This window comes from Antechinus flavipes, chromosome 1 (genome assembly GCF_016432865.1).
Source record: "Antechinus flavipes isolate AdamAnt ecotype Samford, QLD, Australia chromosome 1, AdamAnt_v2, whole genome shotgun sequence".
NCBI lineage: Eukaryota > Metazoa > Chordata > Mammalia > Dasyuromorphia > Dasyuridae > Antechinus > Antechinus flavipes.
This window is the reverse complement of record NC_067398.1, coordinates 695,911,746-695,936,325: the sequence shown is the minus strand read 5'-3', so window position 1 is coordinate 695,936,325 and position 24,580 is coordinate 695,911,746. Positions and strand designations below refer to the sequence as shown.

At 39.4% G+C, this 24,580-nt stretch overlaps 1 protein-coding gene across 1 annotated transcript in view; it reads right to left on the bottom strand.

Annotated features, from left to right (window-relative positions):
* Positions 1 to 24,580, bottom strand: part of CCDC63 (coiled-coil domain containing 63) — a 46,145-nt gene that overhangs the window by 789 nt on the left and 20,776 nt on the right. The window contains exons 4-10 of the mRNA XM_051969906.1: positions 20,710 to 20,829; positions 18,781 to 18,962; positions 13,985 to 14,166; positions 11,242 to 11,462; positions 7,634 to 7,708; positions 3,531 to 3,723; positions 3,001 to 3,198 (exon numbers count right to left, since the gene is read on the bottom strand). Coding sequence (XP_051825866.1) covers positions 3,001 to 3,198; positions 3,531 to 3,723; positions 7,634 to 7,708; positions 11,242 to 11,462; positions 13,985 to 14,166; positions 18,781 to 18,962; positions 20,710 to 20,829 — 1,171 coding nt within the window. The remainder of the gene's footprint in view (positions 1 to 3,000; positions 3,199 to 3,530; positions 3,724 to 7,633; positions 7,709 to 11,241; positions 11,463 to 13,984; positions 14,167 to 18,780; positions 18,963 to 20,709; positions 20,830 to 24,580) is intronic.

The following is a 24,580-nucleotide window of genomic DNA, read 5'->3' as shown; positions in this document are numbered from 1 at the left end:
TTGCACCACCTAGGTATGCATATACCCAAAAATTTAAATCCAGCCTCAGACACTAGTTGTGTGACCCTAATCAAATCATATAACCCAGGGGCTTCAATTTCCTCATCTATAAAATGGATATAATCATAGCACTGATCTTCTTAGGGTTGTTGTAAAGATAAAATAAGATTGTTATAAAATGATTTGCAGAACTTAAATGGTTGTTGTTGTTGCTGTGGGCCAGACACTATGATGAGGGCTAAGAATTTTTTAAAAATGTAAAATAGCACCTACCCTCTTGTTCTTACATTCTATTGAAATATTTGTTCATCTAAATTTAAAATGAGAGACAGAGCAGCAAAGTAGAAAAAAAAGCTAGTCTTGATTCAGGAGGCTCTAGGTTCAAATCCCACCTCAGACACATATCGGTTTGCTGGCCTCCATCTTGGCATCATGGATGTCCCCTATCTGTATGAGTAGAGGAAGCTTCCTCCACCAAAAAAATCATACTGTCGTCAAAAGTAATTCTAAAGTTTCAAACAACTTCTAAATACATGGGCTATAAAATTTAGTAGTTGGGATTAATGGAGAGGAGGCAAGAAAACAGGGAGTGAAATTCAGACTAATGATGAGAGATATGAGCAAATTACACACACATGAGTTCATACTCATATGTACACATGCTCACTCATTCATACTCATATTTACACACATACATACTCATTCACATTCACTTCTCATATATACTCACTCATATACTCATATTCGCTCTCAACTCTCACACAATCACATTTTCACACATATGTACAGTTACATCTCATATACACTCATATATATGCACACATTGACATTCATTCACATCTCACACCATGTACCCATTCACATTCACATATATACATATTCATTCACACTCCTATCTCCTGCACACTCATCTTCATATATATATATATATATATATATATATATATATATATATATATTCACACTTATATCTCACATTCACAGTCACATTTCACACACTCATACTCATATTTCACGTACACATGTTCATTCATCTCATACTCATATATTCACATTCACACATATTTCACACAAACACATATTCAATTCAGACGTATATTTACACATATTCACATTCATATCTCACACATAAACACCATGAAGTCTGGTTAAATAAGATCCATTCTCTGGAATTTCTTGCCTGAAATAACCATCAAACATTTCAAGTGGTTTTAATCTTGATTTCTTGGGTCAGTGTAACAAGTTCACACTGTTACTCTGTATTTTCACTAGCTCATTCCTCTACATAGAAGGAAAACTAAGAATTCAATCAAATATAGCTCTTTCTTTTTAAAGATCAGGAAACTGAGGCCTGGAAGGTTAGTCTCCCTACCCAAGACTACTAGGTAGTCAGTGAGCAGGGATCTGAACTCATGCCTACATTAAACCATTCTATTTCTTGGTGTTAGACAGGAAGTTCCTTCAAACTCTTCTCTGACTTGTTGGTGAGACTGAGTGTTAAAAGATCCCAAATGCAGAGAAAAAAAGGGAACTCAGAGATCAGCTGCATCAACCCTTCATTTGACCACTGAGAAAATGGGAAGCTAAGGAGTTAAGTGGCTTGCCCAGGGTGAGATAGCCAATCACTGTCTGAAAGTAATTATATTTGAAAAATTCTTTTTCTGGTCATCCTTCCCAAGTTTTGTTCTGATTGTCTGCAAACACATCAGGAGCAAAGGACAAAAGTCTTTGGTTTTGTTCTTGTTGATTTTCTTTTTAAATTTAAAAATCCTATGTGCAGGATACAAGTATTTACATTTCTATCATAGCACTTTCTTGTTTCTTAAAAGACCAGAAGGGAATGAAAGCATGAAAAAAGGTTGTGTGTGTGTGTGTGTGTGTGTGTATGTGTGTGTATGTGTGTGTGTGTGTACATGTCACAGCATTACCTCCCAGATTTCAGAGATCTCTTTGAGAATGAAGGATAAAAAACAAGAAGTTGTTTTTTTTTTTTTCAAATATGTTAGAACAAAAGGAACTGCTTTATGTCTTCAAAGGGCCAGGGTTTTGGCTGAGTGGTAACAGCAGCTAAAACTAGATGGTTGTGCCAAACATGAACCTGACCTTCAACAGGAGACAGACGCTCATCCAGGTCTCATCTGATTCCCAGCTATATCCCAGGATTTTTAAAAGCTAGGACAATAGTCCTAACCATAAGTCGGACAATTGTGCCCCTGCCCAAAATCTGATGACAATCATATTAGATTACATGCATCCTGAGGTTAGGGTTCTGCATAAGATTTAAAGATCATAGCTCTAAAGCTGGGAAGGGAAATTGAAGGTCAACTAGGGGCATTTACTCATTATACAGATGAGGAAATTGAGACCCAGGAAAGGGAAGTGTTTTGATATACAGAATATAATATAAACATGTAGGGCTGAGAAGGGATTTTAGAAGTCATCTAAGGCAACCCTTTCATTGTAGAGATGGGAAAACTCAAGCAGAGGAAAGGAAAGTGACTTGCTCAATCATAAAAATAGTAACTAAAGTAAGATTTGAACCCAACCTCTTTGACTTAAAGCCAATACTTTTTCTTGTGCTCCCTACTGTCCTTTGAAATTGGCCCAGTCCAGCTTAGAACTCGTAGTAAATAACTTGTAGTAAATAAATGTTTGATGAATTAAACTGAGTTGACTTGAATTAAATTGAACTAACAAACAAACAAACAGAAAGGTTTGTGGGGCACAGTGAAGTTGCCACCCAAGGGAAGGACTAAGAGTTGGTGCTTCCACTGGGAAAAACAAACAGAAAAAATAATCATGCTGAAATGCATTTTGTTTCTTGCCTATCAGGATGATCAAATACTTCATTCCCTGGTCCTGGCCCTAGAAATGAGTCTCCATGCTCAGTTGGAATTAGTCTTCCCACCTTGACTCCCAGAACCAGATGAAACACAGACCAGGGTACAGATTAAGGGATGGCACCAGGATGCATGGGGAGGTCCTGGGAGCCCTACTTACATTCCTCCAATTTTTCACTTGTGCCTTCAGTCATCACTAATGGGCTCAAGCCCTTGAGGGGTTCTGCCAACTTCAGGAGTGGTGCCCCACCCCAGAAAGGGTTTCCCAAACCTTTGGCTTTTGGATTCTTTTCTTTTTCCAGTAAGCGAATACAGGATTCCAACAATAGGAGAGCATTTGTTTTCTGCTCAATGATCCCTAGGGAGGGACAAAGAAATAGATATCATCAAGACACATTGAATTCTGGGAAATTCCAGACAAGTTTTCTGAGATGGAGGGATGAAGAAACCCCAGAAGAGGTGTGATGTACCACATCCCCTTTCATTTTAGAGAAACTAAGGCTCAGTGACTTGCCCACTGTAGTTAGATATGGGTTCTTTTCTTTTTCATTTTTAAACTCAGGGCCTCAACTTCATAGTCACCTTATTCACTGAGCTGCCCAGTCACCTCCAATGTTAGCTACTATTGTAAAAAAAAATTAATAAAAATATGAGTTTTTAAAAGACAAGCAGAACAGGGTCCCCACCTACCAAAGTACTGTATCAAATTAATGTCTGTGATAGACCCTGTTTCCCCTAAGTGTTCCATAATCTTGGTACTATCACAGTTGATCTTTTTGAACAGTAACTCCACAGAAGATTTGAGCTGGTCAAGAGTCTTGTTAATCTCTTTGTTGGTGTTCTCAATTCGGTCGGCATCTTCTTCAGTCTTTTTCAGTTTTGCCTACCGGAGCACAAAAATTCCCAATAAGTACACTCTTCCTTCCACTGTTGGGTCTTAGCTCCTAGAGAGCATGGGAGCAAAGCTACACTATAGGACCCTTTTTCAGCAAGCCATCTGGCTTGAGGACATCAGGAATAGGAGGCAATCGATTATTGTTGATTAGAAAGGGCTCCCCACCAACACCAAAGATTTCCCTCTCACTAGAAGCTGCCGTATTTTTTGTTTTCTATTTTGTTTTGGTTTTTTTCCTTGTGAAGGCTTTTTCTAAAATAGCATTTTGTTTTTGCCAAATATATGCAAGGATAATTTTCAATATTCACCTTTGCAAAATCTTATGTTCCAAAATTTTCTCCATTTCTTCTTTCTACCCCTCCCCAAGATAGCAAACCATCGATATAGGTTAAACATGCTGCCAGATCATTTGGATCCCCATAATTGGCCACTGGTGCCCCTAGGCCAGCACAAACATGCCCGAAGGCAAGAAATGTGCCTTGAAATCAGCTTTGCAACCTGGGATGCCAGAAGGCTGCTGCTGGGGAGGAGCCCATCACCCCACTCTAGTTAGAGTTCTGCTGTTTTCTTAAAATGGGCAATCTGATATCTAAGGGTCAATCTGAATTTAGAGCTAGACCTGAAAGGGCCATCTAGCCCAACCCTTTCATTTTGACAAAAAAGGAAACTGAGACCCTGAAGTCAGTAAGTTTAGTCAGCAGATGCTCAAAAGCTGTGTCACTCACATATTATTATGTGTTTTGCCTCAGTCTCCTCATCTGTAAAATAGGGATAATATCTAACCAGGTGATTGAAGGACAATATAGGACAATCACTTCAGACCTCTCTCTGTCCTAGAATAATGAATCAGTTAATAAACACCTACTATGTGGCATGTATTTATTAAGCACCTATTATATGGCAGTTGCTAAGCCTGGAGATGCAAAATAAATCAAAAGACACTTCCTGTCCTCAAGCAAGTCAAAGTCTAATGGAGGAGAAAACAAGTAAAACATATATGTAAAATTGAGATATATGGGTTAAATGGGATGAAAAAAAAAAAAAAGAAATCAATCCATAAACATTTATCAAGCACCTACTATGTGCCAGGCACTATGCTAAGTTCTGGGCATGTCAAAAGAGACATACTATTAGCTGTCTTGCCTCCGTCTTCTCATCCTATGTGAGATTTGAACTCAGGCCCTCTAACCTTTGAGGGCTTTTTCCACTATACCACATAACCTCCTTTTCCCCAATCTGTTGATTTTTCAAAGCAGGAAACTGAAGCACAGGGAAGTGACATGACCTGTCCAAAGTAACAGCTATCTCACTCTTACTCCAATTCATTTCCTCCTCTATTCTGTTCCCAGTTCTCCAGGAGGCCCCATCTAACAAGCTCTCTAAAGAGGTACTCTTATTTCAAAGATCATTTTCAAAAATATAACAAACATTTATGAAGTGCCAGGTAATGTGAATATGAAGACAGTAAAGGAAACAGTCTTTCCCTTTTAGCAACTTATCTTTTCCTGAGGAGAAACTGATAAGTGAATGGGAAATACATGCAAAATGAATCAGAAATAATATTGAATTCTAACATGTGGAAAAGAACTGGGAAAAGATAGCGGCACTTGTGTTGAGGCATTCCAGGAGTAAGAATTCTCCCGTTTTATAGATGAAGAAACTGAGGCATGAGATAAGTATCTAAGGTCATATCGATTATAAATATCAAAGGTAGGAAGGGAAGCCAATTGCTTTACTGCTGTATCAGGTAATGAGTCACCCACCTCCTCCACCCACTCCTGTCCTTTAAAGGAAGTCTTCAAGCATAACTTGGATGACCTGTATGTTGGAGAGTGGATTCTAGGATTTTAGGATGCTGTCTGTGGGAGAGTAGATTCTAAGATTTTAGGATGCTGTCTGTGGGAGAGTGGATTCTAGGATTTCAGGATCCTGTCTGTGGGAGAGTGGATTCTAGGATTTTAGGATCCTGTCTGTGGGAGAGTGGATTCTAGGATTTTAGGATCCTGTCTGTGGGAGAGTGGATTCTAGGATTTTAGGATGCTGTCTGTGGGAGAGTGGATTCTAGGATTTTAGGATGCTGTCTGTGGAGAGTGGATTCTAGGATTTTAGGATGCTGTCTGTGGGAGAGTGGATTCTAGGATTTTAGGATGCTGTCTGTGGGAGAGTGGATTCTAGGATTTTAGGATGCTGTCTGTGGGAGAGTGGATTCTAGGATTTTAGGATGCTGTCTGTGGGAGAGTGGATTCTAGGATTTTAGGATGCTGTCTGTGGGAGAGTGGATTCTAGGATTTTAGGATGCTGTCTGTGGGAGAGTGGATTCTAGGATTTTAGGATGCTGTCTGTGGGAGAGTGGATTCTAGGATTTTAGGATGCTGTCTGTGGGAGAGTGGATTCTAGGATTTTAGGATGCTGTCTGTGGGAGAGTGGATTCTAGGATTTTAGGATGCTGTCTGTGGGAGAGTGGATTCTAGGATTTTAGGATGCTGTCTGTGGGAGAGTGGATTCTAGGATTTTAGGATCCTGTCTGTTGGAGAGTGGATTCTAGAATTTTAGGATCCTGTCTGTGGGAGAGTGGATTCTAGGATTTTAGAATAGGTATTCTACGGGCATAGAGGTAAAGGAAATAGAACATGACAGGCTTCCCTGCATACAAGTATTATACAAGTTGTGGAAACTGTTAATAGATATATTTGGCTGAAATTTAAGAGTAGATGAAGAGGAGTGATGTATAATGAGTCTGTAAAGGTAAATATTGGAGCCAGAGTGGGATCGGCTTTAAGTGATTATTGGAAATGTTTGTCTTTTGTTCCTAAAGGCCAGTGTGAGCCGTTAAAGCTTCTTGATTGGAGGAATGCTCTTACCAAAAAGGTAGAAGCCTGGGTCAGATGAAAATTGCAAGTCACTCCTTTAATGCTAGTGCTTTCATTTGAAAATTATCTCCAATTTATTGTGTGTGTACATATATGTATATAAGTATGTGTATGTATACATGTACACATGTGTGATATATATGTATCAATCATAGTTCTGTGATATATAGTTGTTTGCATGCTCTATCCTCGATAGAATGTAAGCTTCTTGCGAGCAAGGACTGTTTTGTCTTTTTTTTATATGCTAAATGTCTAGCAACAATGGCTGCCACATAGTATAATAAACATTTATTAAGCGCCTATTCTATTTGACTAGATACAAACAATATCTCTTCAAAATAAGCACATGATAAATACTTGTTGAGTGACTTGTCCAGTCAAAGAGTACAAAGTAGACTGGACAGCCAGAGAAGCCTTTCTTCCTACTTCCAACATCTGAGATTTCAGGGAACCTCAGTTTTTTGTGGGGGAAAGGGGCCTCTCAACCCCCAAAGACTCATCAGGAAAGCACGGGGTCTGGCTCCTTGAAAGTCTGACCAAGTGCAGGTTCATAGATTTCCAGGAATTGTATTTAAGAGGCAAATTTTCCTGGGAATATCGGGCTGAGATTCCAACTCCCACAGCCCATGCTTCTATGATAGATCCTAGGTTAAAGTTTCCATCATTTCCATGCCATACATACATGAGCTGGAAGAGCGTGGAAACTGATGCTTTGGTGCCCTCTAGTGTCATGTCCCAGATTAGCGTGGCAGTCTTGGGAAGTTTTTTTTCCCCCAGTCTTGTCTGCCTCTTTGTGACCCTTTCTGGGATTTTCTTGGCAAAGATACTGGAGTGGTTTACCATTTTCTTCTCCAGCTCATTTGACAGACGAGGAAACTGAGGTCCAGGGAAATGGTATGAATTGCCCAAAGTAACAGAATAGACCAACAACAGAACTAGAGATTTTAACATCTACTGGTCAAGGGACTGGCTAATGGACTCCCCAGGTGATTCCTACCTTGCCTCAACTTACCCACAACGGTTCTCACCTCCAATTCCTTTACAGTCTGTTGACCTTCATTATCAGAAACTTGCTGCTTAGATTTCATCAGGGAAATCTCATCCTATACCAAAGAGAAACATACTGGGAGAGTGATTATAGCACACTACCCACTACCCACCCTCAATATCCCTCTAAAAGTAAACCTGAGTGTGATTATGGATTTTATACTATTTAATTATTACTTCTACAGATAGGAGTAGCAAAACTAGGAGACAATGTTGCCTCCTGAAACAGTTTGTTTATATTGTAACTGGAGAGGGACACTTGTTCTTGTTTTCGTGGGATCCAGGGCTCACAAACTTTAGAAAGCATCCAGTCTGATCCTCTCATATTCCAAAGAGGAAACCAGTTTAGAAAAAAGTTTGGGTCCTTAATTTAGGAGACTTAAGTTTAGATTCCATCTCGTAATCCCAGGTAGATTGTTTCTGAGACTCAGTTTCCTTATGTAAAAAGGAAGTAGTTATAGTAGCTAGCATCTATATGGTGCTTTAAGATTTGCAAAACATGTCACATATGTTGTCTCATTTGATCTTTATCTCTTAGGAAGGTAGGTATTTTAACCCCATTTTATAGAGGAGGAAATTGAGGCAGCCAGAGGGGAAGTGGATTCCCCAGTTTTACACAGCTACTGAGTATCTGAGGTTAGACGTGAACTGAAATCTTGCTGGTGTCAAGTCTATTGTGCTCCCCAATGTGTTACCAGCTATCTCTATTTTATATAATAAACTTGTCCTACATGGACATCTTTCTTCAAGTTCAAGTGAAGGAAGTGATTTGTGTAAAAGCTGAAAGGTACTAGAGACAGCTAGGTGGGTACAGTACTGGATCTAAAGTCAACAAGAACTGAATTCAAATGCCATTTTAGACACTTTATGGTAGGATACTGGGCCAGTCACTTTCCTTCTGTCTGTTTCAGTTTCCTCAACTTTAAAATGGGGATAATAGCAGGCTGGTTGTGAAGATAAAATGAGAAGTTTAAAGAGGGCTTTGCACTCAAAACACTCTACAGATGTTAGTGATAATCATGACAATAAATAGGAGTTGATATTATTAAACAGGAGCAAACTGAGTCAGCCCAAAGCAGAGTAATTTAGTAAGAAATCTAGATCTGGAAGAGACTTAAATTATCTATCATAAGTACCTATTAGAAGATGAGAAATTCAGAAGCTATCTAATACAGCTCCCTCATTTCCTATATGAACAACAGAGATCCAGAGAAATAAAAGTGATTTAACTAAAGTCACAAAGGGAATAAGATTGATTTTGGACCCTGCAGCCTCCTTACTCCAAATCCCAGTTTCCACTTTCATACAAAAAGAGCTGACTTTCCCAAATGAGACAGATATTTTGTAATAGCAAGTAAGAGATGGTAGACAGAGATACATAGATACATAGATACATAGAAGAATGGATAGGTGGATAGACAGACAAACAGATGGATAGACAGAAGGATGTAGATGATAGACTTATATGGATGATGAATGGATGGAAGGATAAATAGATATTGATGACAGATATAGATGGATGGATGAATAGACAGACAGATAGACAAATATAGGTGAAAGAAAGATAGATAGATAAGTAAGTAGATACATATAGATAATAGACAGACAGATATAGATGATAGATGGAAGACATATCAGCAGATAGATACATATAGATATGGATGATAGATAGCTGGATTGTTAGATGGATGGATAAATAGGTGGATAGACAGGCAGACAGATAAGTAGGTAGATATAGATGACAGACAGATAGATAGATAAATAGATAGATAGATAGAAGGATGGATAGATAGGCAGGTATATTAATTGGTAGATAGATATAGATAGATGTGGATGATAGATACAAATGGATGAATAGATAGATAATGGATATATAGATTGATGATGGATTGAGATGGACTGATAAGTAGATGGATAGATAGATATGAATGATATGAATAGATAAATATAAAGAAATAATAGCTAGATGGATAGGTAGATAGCTATAGATGCTAGATAAATATGGGTGATAAATGATGAATAGATATTTTTCAATCATTTTATTCATCCTTTAACTGCCTCTTTTTGCTTCAAAGCTGAGAATCTATAGAAGGAGAATGTGGCATTTGACTGCCAGGTATATTTGCTATTTGTTTCCTTTTGTTTAGTTGTGGGGGGTTTTTGTTTGGTTTTTGTTTTGTTTTGTTTTTTTCCCAGGAAGGCTGAGGGTAGGGATAGGGCTAAAAGAGGAGGGACATATCAAGAATGACAGTGATATAAAAATAGAGAGTATCAATAAAAAATAAAATAAATTATTTTTTCAACAATGGCATTTCTGATCTTATATACAGACATGCTCCCTCCCATTACTGCTGTTCTGAGATTTTACTAATTTGTTGTTCTTGTTGTTCAGTTGTGTTCAACTCTTGTGACCCCATATGAGGTTTTTTTGGCAAACATAGTAGAGTGGTTTAGTATTTCTTTTTCCAAAACATTTTACAGATGAGGAAACTGAAGCAAATGGGGTGAAGTGACACCTGAAGCTAAATTTGAATTCAGGTCTTCGTGACTCTAGACCCAGAGCTCTATTCACTGCACCACCTAGCTGGCTAGGTAGGGCATTAAGGAACCAACAGAACGATTAGAACTCTTGCCCGACATTATGTCAATATCTCAAGAAGGTAATGTCTTACTTTGGAAAGAGTATTCATTCTAGAATCAAAGAACCTAGGTTCAAATACCATCACTAACAATGTGACCTTGAGCACAAGCCATTTAATTCATTGGGCCTCAGTTTCCCCATCTGTAAAATGAAGGGGTTGGATTGGGTAGCCTCATCAAGGCAGACTCATGATCTCAGGACTTGTGCTTTCCTTGCTGTACCAATCCAAATGCACTTTACAATCTCAGATAGTTGCCTAAGACTCAGAGAGCTCAAACAGCTTAATCATTGTCACACAGTGTAAGGGGCAGAGTTCACACCCATGTCTTCCTACCTTCCTAACTTCATGATCAAAGTTCTTAGCTCAATGTGGCCAAGCGAAATTTTGAGGCCAAAGGCTGTCATTTTCCTCCAATGTGGGCAAAAATGAACCCACTTCCTATTTGTAGAATGGGAAAATGTGCTGACCATTTGAGGTCCCTTCCCATCCCATAGTCTGTAATAGCCAAGGCTTCTTTCAAGTGAAGAAACCTCTCCTAAAACATGCTAGCCAGCAGATGGCACTGCCCGAATCAGAGATTTGGAGCTGGAAGGAGCCGCAAAAGCCACCGAATCCAACCCTTCTTTTTACAAATGAGGAAAGTGAGACTCAGAGAAGTGACAGGATTTTCTCTAAGCCAGCTAATAAGTATCAAATGTGGAATTTGAACTCAGGGTTTCCTGACTCAAAGTATATTACTAGCCAGGATGCAACTTGTTTCTAGAGGGGCATGATGTGGATGAGTGGCTGGATTGTTTTAAACTTGTTTCCCTTTACAGACCATTATAGATCTTATATGGATGGATGCTCTTCCCTCTTACCCCCAGCACATAGTGATTGAGTGAAATGTAACCCTGAACTTTGGGGGACCCCCAAGGTGGGAAAGGGATCTGGGAAAGGGCAGAGACCTGGATATTCTGGATTTTCTTTTGCAGCATCTCCATTTCATTGTTCAGTTCTGTGACGTAGTTGAATCGAGCAAAGTTCTTCTCCTCCTCTGCCAGGTAGTCTCTCACCAACTGTTCCAGATTCCCGTGCTCGGACAGCTTGAGCAGGCGCATGTGGGCTACCTCGTAGCTCTGGAAGCTCTCCTCCTTAAGCTTCTTTTTGGGCTTGCTGGCCTTGAGAGCTGCACAAGACAGTGAGCTCAGCCCTTGCTGGCATTTTCCCCTGAAGGAGAGCCGACCCATAGTATGGGGAAATGTCTTCCATTCTCCCCAGGGAGAATCTATGGTCTAGAGAACATTTGCCCTGAGGGTAAACACCTCAAGGAGAGGGGTATCTCCCCTGAAAAAGAGCCTATGGTCCTGAGGGACCCTTGCCTCTTGAGGGAACTGCTTTCCTTCTCCCCAGAATGAGAAGCTGTAATCCCGACAAGATCTAAGTCCTTATAGGCACTTCTTATAGCCCACCATCTGCAGGAGGGGAGCTTGCCTCCCTTCTTACCTGAAAGAGAGCCTGTGCATGCCCTAGTTAGCTTTTTCTATTCTTTTAGGAGAGAGTCTACCGTTGGAAAAGACTATTTGCCTTGAAGGATACCTCTTGCACGCCTATAATCCTAGCAAATTGGCCTCTATCCTCCCCTCAAGGAGAGTCCCTACCCTGAAGGACTCCTGCTTACCTCCCAAGACCCTGAATAGCTGTGGAGATGGGCTTCGTTGGTCTTTTCCCAAAGATTTGAACCCTGGGATAATTCCAACTTCCTCTTTCCCTAAAACCTGGACTAGTTTGCCATTTCCTTCTCCACTTCATTTGACAGATGAGGAAACTGAGATAAATAGGGTTAAGTGATTTGTTCAGGGTCACATAGGTAGTAAGTGTATGAAGCTAAATTTGAACTAAGCTCCTCCTGACACCACCTTGTTGCCACACCCCTCAAGATAGTGTTTTTAAATACATAAAACCAAATTGGATTACAATATGGAAATAGTTTATATATACTTTATATATATAGTATATGTACTATATGTAGTTTATATATATAACATGTGTGTATATATAGATGTGTATGTGTGTGATTCCCAGCACCTGAAGTTAAGAACCCTAAACTTAGAGGGCCTTCCTCCTTTCTCTATCCAGGGGAACCCTAAAGTAAGGGAGGTGGAGATTCTCCTGGAAAACAGTGAAATGAAACACTGACCATGTAAGCCCTTCTTTCCATCTATCCATGTTTAGTATCATATCCTTACCTGTGGGTGCTCTGCCCAAAGGAATGTCCATTTTGGTTGCTGAAACCTTATCTTGGGGTTCACAGGCTAGATTTCTTTCTTAAAGATCATTTCTTATGCCCAAATCACTCTGGTTCTTATTGACTGGCCAATAGTAGGTCCCAGACCAAGCCCTACCTGGTCTTTGTTTGGGCCCTGTTGGTTCAGAGTGAGTGTAAATAACGATTGTTTCTGTTTTGGCCAGAACCTTGAGGGTCTTTCCCTCTCAGATTGATTTTAGTTTTTTTGTTTTGGGTTTTGTTGTTGTTGTTTTTTACTTATAAGAGAAGCCATTCTTTGCTTCATTTCTTACCTAGCCTTAATCACTGAATGGGCATTGCCTCAGTCAAACTGAGATGTTAGAGACCTTAGTTTAAAAAGGCCAGGGTCTCCCACTGCATCCGGGGCCATCTCCAGTCATCTTGAAGTCGTCTTGCCACGGGACCCAAATGGCTCGGAAGGAGAGAGTGAGGCTGGTGACCTTGCACAGCCTCTCTCACTTAAATCCAATTCACTTGCATGTCATGGCATCACCTTCCTGATGTCATGGTCCTCTTGGAGAAGGAAGGATAAACAATAATAGTCTTAAGGAGTTACCTAGATCATTGAGAGGTTAGGTGTCTTGCCCAGGGTCCCAGAGCTGGTATGTGTCTTAAGTGGACTTGAACTCAAGCCTTCCAGAACGGGACACCAGCTGTCTATCCACCTATGTATCTACACATTAGGGCTAAATAAATATTTGTGGATTCATTCCATTTCATCACCATCCACTGCCACCCCTTTCCTCCATAAAAATAGGGACCTCATCTTTTCTCCACTTTGTATCTCCCTCCAGCTTCCAATGCATCAGCAGCCACTTAAATTTAGGTAGAGGTCAGCTAAAAAATTAATAAGAGGGTTGGGGAAGATGCTTGAGGACAGGCATATAAAGCCTAGAACCTGGTAGTAAAAGCTGGATTCAAAGTTCTTATTTCTTTATCATTTTGTCATCAACCATAAGAATGACCTAGATGTGGATAATAAGTTGCTCAGACCTCTTTAAGGGCCAGCACATTCTTGTTACTAGCTATAATGACAAGAATGATGATGATGATGATGATGACTAGTAATTTATATGATACTTTATGAATATTATCTCATTTTTTTCTCACAATGCTGGAAGATTGTGATGTTACCATCTCCATTTTACAGATAAGGAAACTGAGGCAAACAGCATGAAGTGACTTGCCCAGAATCTCACAGATCGTATAAGTGTCTGCGTCTGAACGTGAACTTAGGTCCAGTCCTCTAGCCACTGCTGTCTCTCACCAGCACCACCAGCAGAACTGGTAAGAACCCAACCCTTCATCTCTCCAGGGTCTTTCTTTCCATTACACCATAATATGTTAGCAAGAGATTAGAAACTAGCAGTAATCCACAGACTATCTCTGAGGAGGAACTATACCTTCTTCCTTTCTGGCCTTTTCTTCAAATTCACTTCGGTCCATAAGTTTGATGAATAAGAAGGACTTCAGCTTTGCTTCATGATCATAAATGCGTTCCAGCTCCCTAAACTCCAATTTGTACTGGAAGGTGTCTTTTTCCCGTCGTTCCTTCATGGCTTCTATTCGAGCCAATGCTTCTTGCCTAGGCAGAGAGAAAGGCAAAGCTGGGGACCTCAGCAACTTTCCTCCATCCTATCTCCATTGGAAATTACAGTAGCTCTCCTCATCCCTGTCTTCCTCTAGAAGAAAGAGATCTCCTTCCCACTGATCAGAGAGACCCAGCTTTGTCCCTGGTGAATGCTAGCTCTTCTAACACAGAAAATCAAGAAGCTTCAGAAGCTCCTTATTGCCTTTAGGATAAAATGACAACTCCTTTGTTTGGCCTATAAAAAGCCCTTCCCAGCTATCTTTGCAGAGTGGTTTTATCTGCAGCTCATATTCTGGGTTTCAGCCAAATAGACTTACTTGCTAATCTCCATACATGGCATCTCTCAGTTCCATGTCTTTGTACCTCCTGCCTAGAATCCCTGATGAAGTGATCTGTTTGTCTCTTATTTGGATCTTCTTCCCACATCTCTCTTTAAATCCCTAGTTAATAGTTAATAATAGCTGGAATTTATATATCCCTTTAGGGCTTTAAAAATAGATATGTTAATTAATTTGATCTTTACAAAACAACCCTGTGAGGTAAAATACTATCATTATTCTCATTTAATAGATGAGGAAACTGAGGCTGAAAATGTTGAATGAAATGACTTTTGCAGGATCACAGAGATAGCAAATATCTGAGGCAGGATTTTAACTAGTCTTCCCAATTCCCAAGTCTTATATCTATCCATTGTACCACCTAAGTTGACATAAAAATTCAAACTTAGATACTAGCAGCTTATACGTAAAGCCATTCCTGATTTTTCTCCCTAAGCCCCGGATGGATTATTAGTCCTCTTCATATTCACACTGGAAAATTATTTTTACATCTAGAGTACCATATAAGACTGTAAATATAAAGCACTATTTTTGATAAAGGATGTTTCCTTTAAAATGGTTTCTTATGCTGATGAAATTACAGGTTCCATTTTTATCTTATATGTTCTATATTTATCAACTTTCTAGATAGATGTTATAGAGGATGGAGTTAGGAAAAACCTGGGCTGGTATTCTGCCCTGGACTTTTACTAGCCGAATGATCTTTTCTAAGTCATTTTGTTTATCATTTTCAGACTCAGTTTCCTCATTTGCAAAATGGAGAGAATAATAGCACCTATCTCACAGAATTATTATGAGTATCAAATGAAGATAACCTATGAAAAGTACTTTGCCAACAATAAAGGGCTATAAGTTAGCTATTATTACATTGTATCTGGAATATAAGCTCCCTGGGGGCAAGAATTCCATTTTTGTCTTCACATCCTAAGTGCCTATGCACTTATGCATGTTGGATGATACAAAGGAGGCCTCAAAAATGGTTAAATTGGATTGGATTGTTTGGCTTTGTTTTGAATTGCAATTCTCTGAAATGTTTTGCTTCATGGTGGTTGACATAGTGTGGTTGACAAGGGTATGTGAGAAGACAATGAGCTCTTATTCCCACCACAGAATCATTTCATTCAATGCTCTATCAGTCTTAGAGGATCTAAGAAAAGAACCAGAGAATATCAGATTAGAAAATCTTATCAATTCTTACCACTCCATTTTACACATAAATAAACATGGATCCAGAGTGCTGAAAAGATCTTCCCTAAATCCTAAAAGTAAAGTTAGAACCAAGGCCCCTACTTAACTTTTTTTCATTTATGAAATGTCCTTTGCAAAATAGTCTTGATGTTATCATTTCTTAACAGAAATGTAATAGAATCGATTACTCCCAAATTTATTTCAGTACTCACTGGAACCAGTCAAGATTTGTTCAGAATTTTAAAAACATCTTCATTAGTAGCTAATATAATTCAATAAGTATTTATTAAGTAACTACTATGTACTGGGCGTTCTCTTCTAGATTTTGGCTATACAAAAATAAAGTGAGAGTTTCTTTCCTTAAAGGGTTTACATTCTATTGGGGAGAAAAATAGATATACAAAAATAAGGGAGCATTTCCATCTCTCTGAGCATGTCAAAATCCCATCAGTTGATCATATCATAGAAGGGGAAAAGACTTAAAAATAGAGGTAGAATAAAAATATCATTGTTTAGAAAAGAGTGTTACAAATTGATGTCATTAAAATTAAGAGAAGATGGGAGCAATAGAAGTAAGAGGGTAGTAAATGGAAAATGGGAAGATGTCACTCTCTTCTCATAACTAGAAAAAGGAGGGATAAAATGAGAGAATAATAAAAGCAACTAAAAGAACTTGAGGTTGACTGGATAATAGGAGAATTATTACATCTCTTTCCATGTTTGTTGGGAGGAGACCTGGATCAGATTTGTATAATCATAACAAACCACAGGAACAAAGTGCTGACAGAAAACAGGGAAGAAAAAGCAACATAAAAGAATTTAATGGAAAAATATACAGGCTTAAACAACTATGATTATAAATGTAAATGGACCAAATTCCCCAACTAAAAAAAAAAGTGATGAAATTGATTTTTAAAAACCCTAACCATGTACAATATACATAAAAATATATAGGAAATATAGACACAGTGAAAATAAGGAGATAGAACTAATTCTATTATTTTTCAGTCCAAATTCAGACCTTAGACCATGTCTCTTCCCAGTAGCCATAAACTTTTCTATTGGAAAATGGTATGCTACTTTCTAGCCTTCATGGTTGAAATGGAAGAATCTGTTGATATCTCTTCTCCCACATTTGGTAGGGCTTCTTAGTGAAGCTTCAGATCTTAGTAAGAAGATTCTTTGTTAGTCTGGAAACAAGGTAGCATTTGCCACTCCTTGTGGAGGATTCAGTCAGACTATTTCTGTCATAACACCAAGTCACTTACAAGGCAAGTTTCTTCTATACTGTTTCTGTATCCTAAATCCAAAGTACCTCAAGTTATCCAGACTTGACAGACAAATGGAGAGTTCCTAACCTCCTAAACTTATAGCCGAGCTCCTTTAAGAAAAAAACAAAGACAAGAGCTCCGACATTGTGAAATAGCTAATGATGAGAAAAATGCCATACAGGGAGCATGTGTCTCTCACTTAAGGTGGCTGCAGCAAATTTCTGAATTTGATTCCATGCCCAGCTTGAGAAGTAGATGGAGAACAATGATGATTATCCCCGTTTGACAGAAAAGAAAAATGAGGAATTATAAGACTGATGGAATGTCTCAAGACCCTTTTGTAAGAAAGGAAAACTGAAAACCATAGATATAACCCAGTGGCTACCCCACTACTTCCTTTTTTAAACAACAAATAGCAATGATTATAAATGGTTTTAAAGTATTTCTTCATTTTAAGTAAGTTCCATTAGACAGAATTCAGACCTAATATAATATATGATATATTTATAATAAATATATAATAAAATAATCTCTAATTGGTCTGAATTTTCAGGTAATAGATATGATCCCATATTGGTTAACTACTCATGTGACCATGGACAAATCACTTGACTTCCTTATCCTTAGTTTCTTTACCAAAAAAATAAGAAAGTTGGACCAAATGATGAGTCTAAGTGACTTGCCCCAGGACCACATAGGGACTAACCATCAGAGGTGATGGGATGTAAACATTAAAGGTACCTTTTCCATGAAGTACTCTAATTCTAAATTCAAAAAAAGGTACAAGTTGAGAGAACTAAGCTCCAGAAACTGGGAGCCCAGTGGAGTCCAGGAAGCCCTAAATATCCAAATAAATAGTCTAAATATTTATTAAGGACCTCCTATACAGCAACACACTTAGAGTCAGGAAGCTTGATTTCAAATACTTGCTCTGACACTAACTATGACCCTAGCCAAGTCACTAATCTCTCAGTGTTGCAAGGCCATTCTCTAGGATCTCTATATGCCTTGATGGAGGGAGTTCCCATATCAGGACCTCTTTGTACTGACACCATCACACTCTTCTCATATATGAATAAGTGCTAGGAATGCGCAGAGCCCAAGAGTCTCTAAAATATTTTTTAAAAAGGATCATATTTTTGTAGACTTATTGCTAGAAGACATCTCAGAAGAAATCTAATCCAACTCCTTCATTTTAGTGATGAAGGACCTGAGACCTAGAATGGTTAATTATCCTGTTTGAGGTCACACAAATAGCAACAAAATCTGGATTTGAACTATAACACAGACTATTTCTAGAACCCAAAATTAGATACTCCCAAAACAATGAAATGTAGGAACTCATAAGCTTGGTCACCAGATTCACACTCTTCTGCATTGCAGGCTTCCAGCATAAATGAATTGGTGGGTGGATGGATAGATAGATAGATAAGTAAGGGGTAAGAAAGAGACAGAGACAGAGAGAGAGAGAGAGAGGAATAGATAGGATCATGAGTTCTCGCATTAGAAGTATAGAGGGGCATTTTTCCCCTTTGCAAACATATCTCTTATCTTTCCATAGAACTCTATGGAGTTCTATTAGATTCTCTTTATAGAAGTCCTTTGTCCTAAAGTCAACTTTCCCTCTCAAAAAAACCCCAACAAAACATTGATTTATTGGCAACACAAATCTTTCCACATGGAAGAGATACAACCTCTCTAGCCAAAATGGAGATAGATTTTTTTCCTCTCAGTCCCAAAAGGGATACCAGATTTTCAGTCAAGCTCCCAAAGTCCTCCTCCCAGTTTGCCCTTTTCCCCTCCCTGCCTACCGCTGGTTGTAAGCTTGTGTAGACTGCTCAATGGCTACATTCATCGTTTTCTTCTGCGTGATAAGCCGACGATGGAGCCGCTGATAGACATGATCATATGCTGCCTTCTCAAACCGCAGATCCTCTATGGCATGCCGGTACTTGGAATTGGTGGTTAGCATTTTGTCAAAGTGGACAGTGACCTACCCAAGAGACTACCTGTCAGGGTTTAGTGGGAAAAGGAAGAGACAGCTCTGCATGGAAACGTAGTATGTGGTTCTCAAGTACCAAAATAAAAATTTTAAATCAAGAGAAGATCTGAGACCATCTACTCTAACTCATTCATTTTACAAAGGGAGAAACTGAAGACCAAAGAAAGAAAAGATTTGCCCAAAGTCAACTGGAAATAAGCAGTAGAGCTGGGTTTTGAACCCAGCTTCTCTGCCTCCCAATCTAGGGCTCTTTTCCTTATCAAGCTACCTCTTCTGCAAGAAGTTTCCCTTTTGGAAATGGATCTGGGATCTCATGGTCACTCTGTCATAAAAAAGTGTTACGGTCTCTCTGATCATGCCATGACTCCATCCTTGGAATTGCAGAAATTCCCAGTGGTCATCTACCCCAAACTGAAATAGAATCTCCTTTCTATCCCACCTCATCTTGGGGCAGACCAATCCACATGATGACAGCTCCCATCATGGGAAAGTGTTTCCTATTTTTGCCCCCAAACTAGTCTCTTGATAACTTTCACCTATAGCTGTTAGTTTTAACTCGGTGGAGAGAAGTAGAATGAGTTTAATCCCTTCTTTCACATGCTAACTTTTGTGGAGCCCTCATATCCCCATTCAGCAACTACCCAGACCCCTCACCATTTATTTTCTAAGCTAAACAAAACTACTTCCTTCTATGGACCTTCCACATGGAGTGATTTTGAATCCATTCCTCATTCTCATTGTTTTTCTTTAGACATATTTTAACTTATCAATGTCTTTTTCTCAAGTGTGGTGCCAAATAGTTCATTCCCTATGCCAATGAACAGGAGAAGGGGTGCTGCTCAGGCAAGTCTGGGGCTTTATTTTTAGGGGCCAGAACCATGATTAAATCAGAATTGGGAATTTCCAAGGAGAAAGTTCACCCAACTATTGCAGACTGGCTCTTACTCTCTCTCTCTCTCTCTCTCTCTCTCTCTCTCTCTCTCTCTCTCTCCCCTTCTCTCTCTCTTCCTCTTTTCCTTCCTCCCTCCCTCCCTCTCTCCCTCCTTCCCTGACTTCCCCCCCACCTCTCTCTACCATGTCTCCAAAGAGATGCATTTTAAGCCAGATAGATGACTGGAAAGTTTAAAATCATTGTTCCCTGGGAGAGAGAGAGTCATATTTTGGGTACCAGGAAAATGATAAGAACACAATTTAGTGGGAATTCAGGGAAATTCCAGGGACCCTGAGATCATACCTTTTATGCATCACCCTTTAGAGACAACCAATGTGGGATGAAAGTCTACAGAGAAAGTTTTTTCCCTACAGAGCATTAAGATTCAACTCCAGGCCCCCCAAAATTAATAGCTCAGTGTATATTTCCATGAACCCCTCTCTCTTCCCCAAGAAGTTCCTTGAGAGTTGATTTCCCTAAGTACTTTAACAGTTCACAATCCTATAAGTGGGGAGGATAAGTAGGATCACCCCAATTTTACAAATGAATGAAATGAGACTCAAACTGGTCAAAAGATCATGGGAATCCAGATCTAGAGCTAGGACTCCAGAAGTCATAGTCTATAGCTTTTATAGATCCCTGTTGACCCAAGGACTTGACCAAAGTCACAGATAGTAACTATCAGAGAAAGAATTTGAATTCAGGTCCTCTAACTCTCCAAATGTTGTTCTTTTCCTATTATATCCCATTATTCCCATTGCAGGGGAAAAGGGTGGTTTGGGTAGTGAGGTTAATTGTGTCACTTACCAGATTTAAATGGGTCTCCAGCAGAGAAATTTGCTTTTGTAACTTTCGGGGGCTTTGGGTTTCCTGTTTTCTCATCCAGATCCGTTTTTGTTCCAAGATTTTGTTTTCTATGTCCATTATCTTAGAGAGCGGGTAGAGGGAAAGGGAAAGGAAGAAAAAAATCCAGCTATATTGATGCCCACACAAATTTTGTCAGATACTATGCCAAGAATTTTATAAATATCTAATTTGCCTTTCAAACAACCATGAGATGTGAGTGTTATTATCTCACTTTACAACGAGGAAACTGAGGCAGATATAATGTGATTTGCCCAGGGTCACACAACTATCAAATATCTGAAGGCCTAGCATTCTAATTAATTTTGCATTCAGTGCAAGACTAAAAATAATCCCTGGCATCAAGGGAAATCTAGTGGACAGACAAAATGTGAATAACTAGATACATACAGGATATGTACGGAGTAGAAAGAAGGTTATCCCAGAAAAAAAAAAAAAAAAACAATAGTAGCAGGGGACAGGGGAAGGGCCCCTTGCAGAAAATGGAATTAGAGCCAAGTCTTAAAAGGAAGCCAGAAAGGGGAATGAGGGGAGAGAGCATTTCAGGTAGGGGTCACAGCCAGTGCAAAAACATGGAATCAGAAGATGAAAAGTCCTGTTTGAGGAACAGCAAGGAGTCCACAGGAGCTTATCATACATAGAGTATATGAATGTATGCTTGGGGATAACATATACAAAAATAGGAAAGGTAGGAAGAGGCCAGATGGTCAAGGACCTCAAATGCCAAAAGAGGATTACATTTAATCCTACAGGTATTAGGTCAATGCTGAGTGAGTAGGTCAGTGACATGGTCAGACCTTACTTTAGAAAAATTATTTTGATGTGAAATATGGATATGAATAGGGAGAGTAAGGACAGGAAGATGAGTCAGCAGACTATTGCAAAAGTGGAAGCACACGGTGATGAGAGCCTGGATCAGGGTAGCAAAGCTGCCACCACTTCTTACACTGCCCGGGGAGTGAGGAGAACATTTAGGAGAGATGTGCTCAAGATAGGAATGATGAGGTTTGGCAACAGATTAAGTAGGTGGGATGCATGTGAGTGAAGAGTCAAAAAGAAAGAAAAGAAGAGAAGAGAAAAAAAGAAAAGAAGAGAAGAGAAAAGAAAAGAAAGAAAAAGAAATAAAAAGAAAAGAAAAATAAAGCCAAGTTTGCAAGGCCAAGTGACTAAGAGGATAATTGTACCTTAAGGGCAATAGAAAAGTTAGAAAGAGAGAAAGTTGGGGGCTGAGAAGCAGAAAATTGGGGGGAATGTAGATAATGGATTTTGTTTTAGACATGTTGATTTTGAGAAGCCTATAGGGCATCTAGGAGATGTTGAAGAGGCTGATGATGATGAGGGGCTAGAGCTCAGGAGAGAGAATAAGACTAGAAATTCCAAGGAAATCAATCATCTACTTTGAGATGATAACTAAATCCAGGTGATAAGGTGACAGGAAACAGAGTGATGAGATTACCAAGCAAGATAATATAGAGGGAGAAGAAAAAAAAAGGGTCCAGGGCAGAACCTTGGGGAGCATCCACAATTAGCAGAAGGGATCTGGATGAAGATCCAGCAAAGGAGAATGAGAAGTGATCAGACAGCTAGGAGAACCAGGATAGGAAATACAAAAATAGAGAGAGAAGATAGATTATTATAAACAGTGTCAAAAGCTACTAAGAGGTAAAGAAGAGTGAGAAAAAGCCATTTGATTTGGCAATAAGAGATCATTGGAAACTTTGGAGGGAGTAGAATGAGGAAGTGGAAAGCCATGTTGCAGAGGTTTAGAAGAGAGTGAGAAGGAAGTGGAGGCCCCAATTATGAACAAGTTTCCCAAGGAGTTTAGCATCAAGGGGGAGAACAGATATATAAGACAATGGCCATGGGGCAATGATCAGGTCAAGAGAAGTTTTGTTTTGTTTTTTTTAAGATGGTGGAAATGTCTATAGAGATGGAGAAAGGAATTGGTAGATAGATACTGAAGAACAAAGAGAGAGTGGGAATGACTGAGAGAGCTATTTGTTGATGAAAATGAGAGAGAGTGGGATCATGAATGCATGTGAAGGAGTTTTCCTTGGCAAGGAGAAAAATCACCCCTTTATCGTAGCTAGGACTAAAAGAGAAGATGGTGGCAGATGTCTGAGTGATTCAAGATGAGTAGGAGGAGAGAAGAGCTAGCTCTTGATGAAAGACAGCAATTTTTTTTTCAGTAAAGTGTAAGGTGAAGTCCTCAGCCTAGAGGGTGGAGGGTGGGTGGAATACTTGAGGGTAGACAAAAAGGTTTGGAATAGACTGTGTGGATTGGAATAGTGAATTAAATTGGAACGAGTAAGAGCGTTGGCTTGCCACAGCGAAGGCTGAGCTGATGATATGTAACATGCTTTTGGATGGACATAATCTACACAGTTTTTATCACTTTATTCATCAGCAAACAAAGGCAAAGGAGAGGCAGATGGCAACAGTAACCCTGGGGTGAGTTTTGTGAAGGTGTGATAAGAAATATAAGACACTGTAGTAAAAATTCCAGGCTCAAAGATCTACAAAAGGGAAGGACTTTCAAGGTCATCTAGTCAACCCCCTGCCTTTTTATTTTACAGGTGAGGAAATTAAATCCCAAAGAGGTGAAGGGACTACATCAGGGGTCCTCAAACTTTTTAAATAGGGGGCCAGTTCACTGTTCCTCAGACTGTTGGAAGGCCAAATTATAGTAAAAACAAAAACTTTATTTTGTGGGCCTCTAAATGAAGAAACTTCATAGCTCTGGGTGTGGGGGATAACCGTCCTCAACTGCTGCATCTGGCATGCGGGACGTAGTTTGAGGACCCCTGGACTATATAGTCAGTCAGTCAACTAGCAAACAATTATATACATACAATATACAGATAAATAAGAAATAATCAACAGACGGAACGCACTAGAATTAACAAAGTTTTGAAGAATCTTCACTGGAGAAGATGGGATTTAGCTGGGACTTGAAGGAAGCCAGGGAGACTGAAAAGAAAGGGTCAGATAGAAAAGGAGGGAGGCCTTGGAGTCCCCAAAACCTAAAAAGTAGAGAGTATAAGAGAGGAGAGAGTGATCAACAGTGTCAAAGGGAGATGTCAAAGAGAATGGGGATTAAGGAAAGGCTTTTGGATCAGGGAACAAAGAGATCATTAGTAACTTTGGAGAAAGAACAGTTTGGTGGAATGATGAGATCAGAAGCCAGACTGTAGCAGACAGTGGCAAGAGTGGAATTTGAACTCAGATCCTTTCCCTCTGGATCCAGCATCTTCTCCACAGGTATCCTGGGCCATAAACATGAGTGATGGAGGAGATCAGCATTGGTGAGAAGGGGCTCACTCACAGAATCAAAAAATGAGATCCTAGATTTAAAAAGTAAAGAAAGAGCATGAAGGAGAATATTAAATCATAATGGAGAGTATACTTTCCTAAATTACATGTAGTCATGTGGCTAATTGGGAGATTATAGCAACTGGATTAGGATAGAGTAATTCAGGTTTATACTCAGTTGTAAGAGACTCTGCATCTCATCTAAATCCAGTCTATATTAGGAGGAAGATTTCCCCTCCTGCCTCCTCAATGTGTGGTCATTCTTCCTCTGCCTGAAGATTTCTAATGAAAGGCTTATGGAGAAGCAACATAATGGGAAAAGAATAGGGAAGGGGACAGCCCAAGACCACTGTTGTTTAAACAAATTCAACCCCAAATCGATTCAACAAACATTCATTCAGAGCCAGTCACTGAGCTCCAGGTTTGGACAGTGAAGATTAAAAATGTTATTTTTTGTCATCAAAGATACAAGGGGAAGGGGGGAGACACTCAGAGTGCTCGG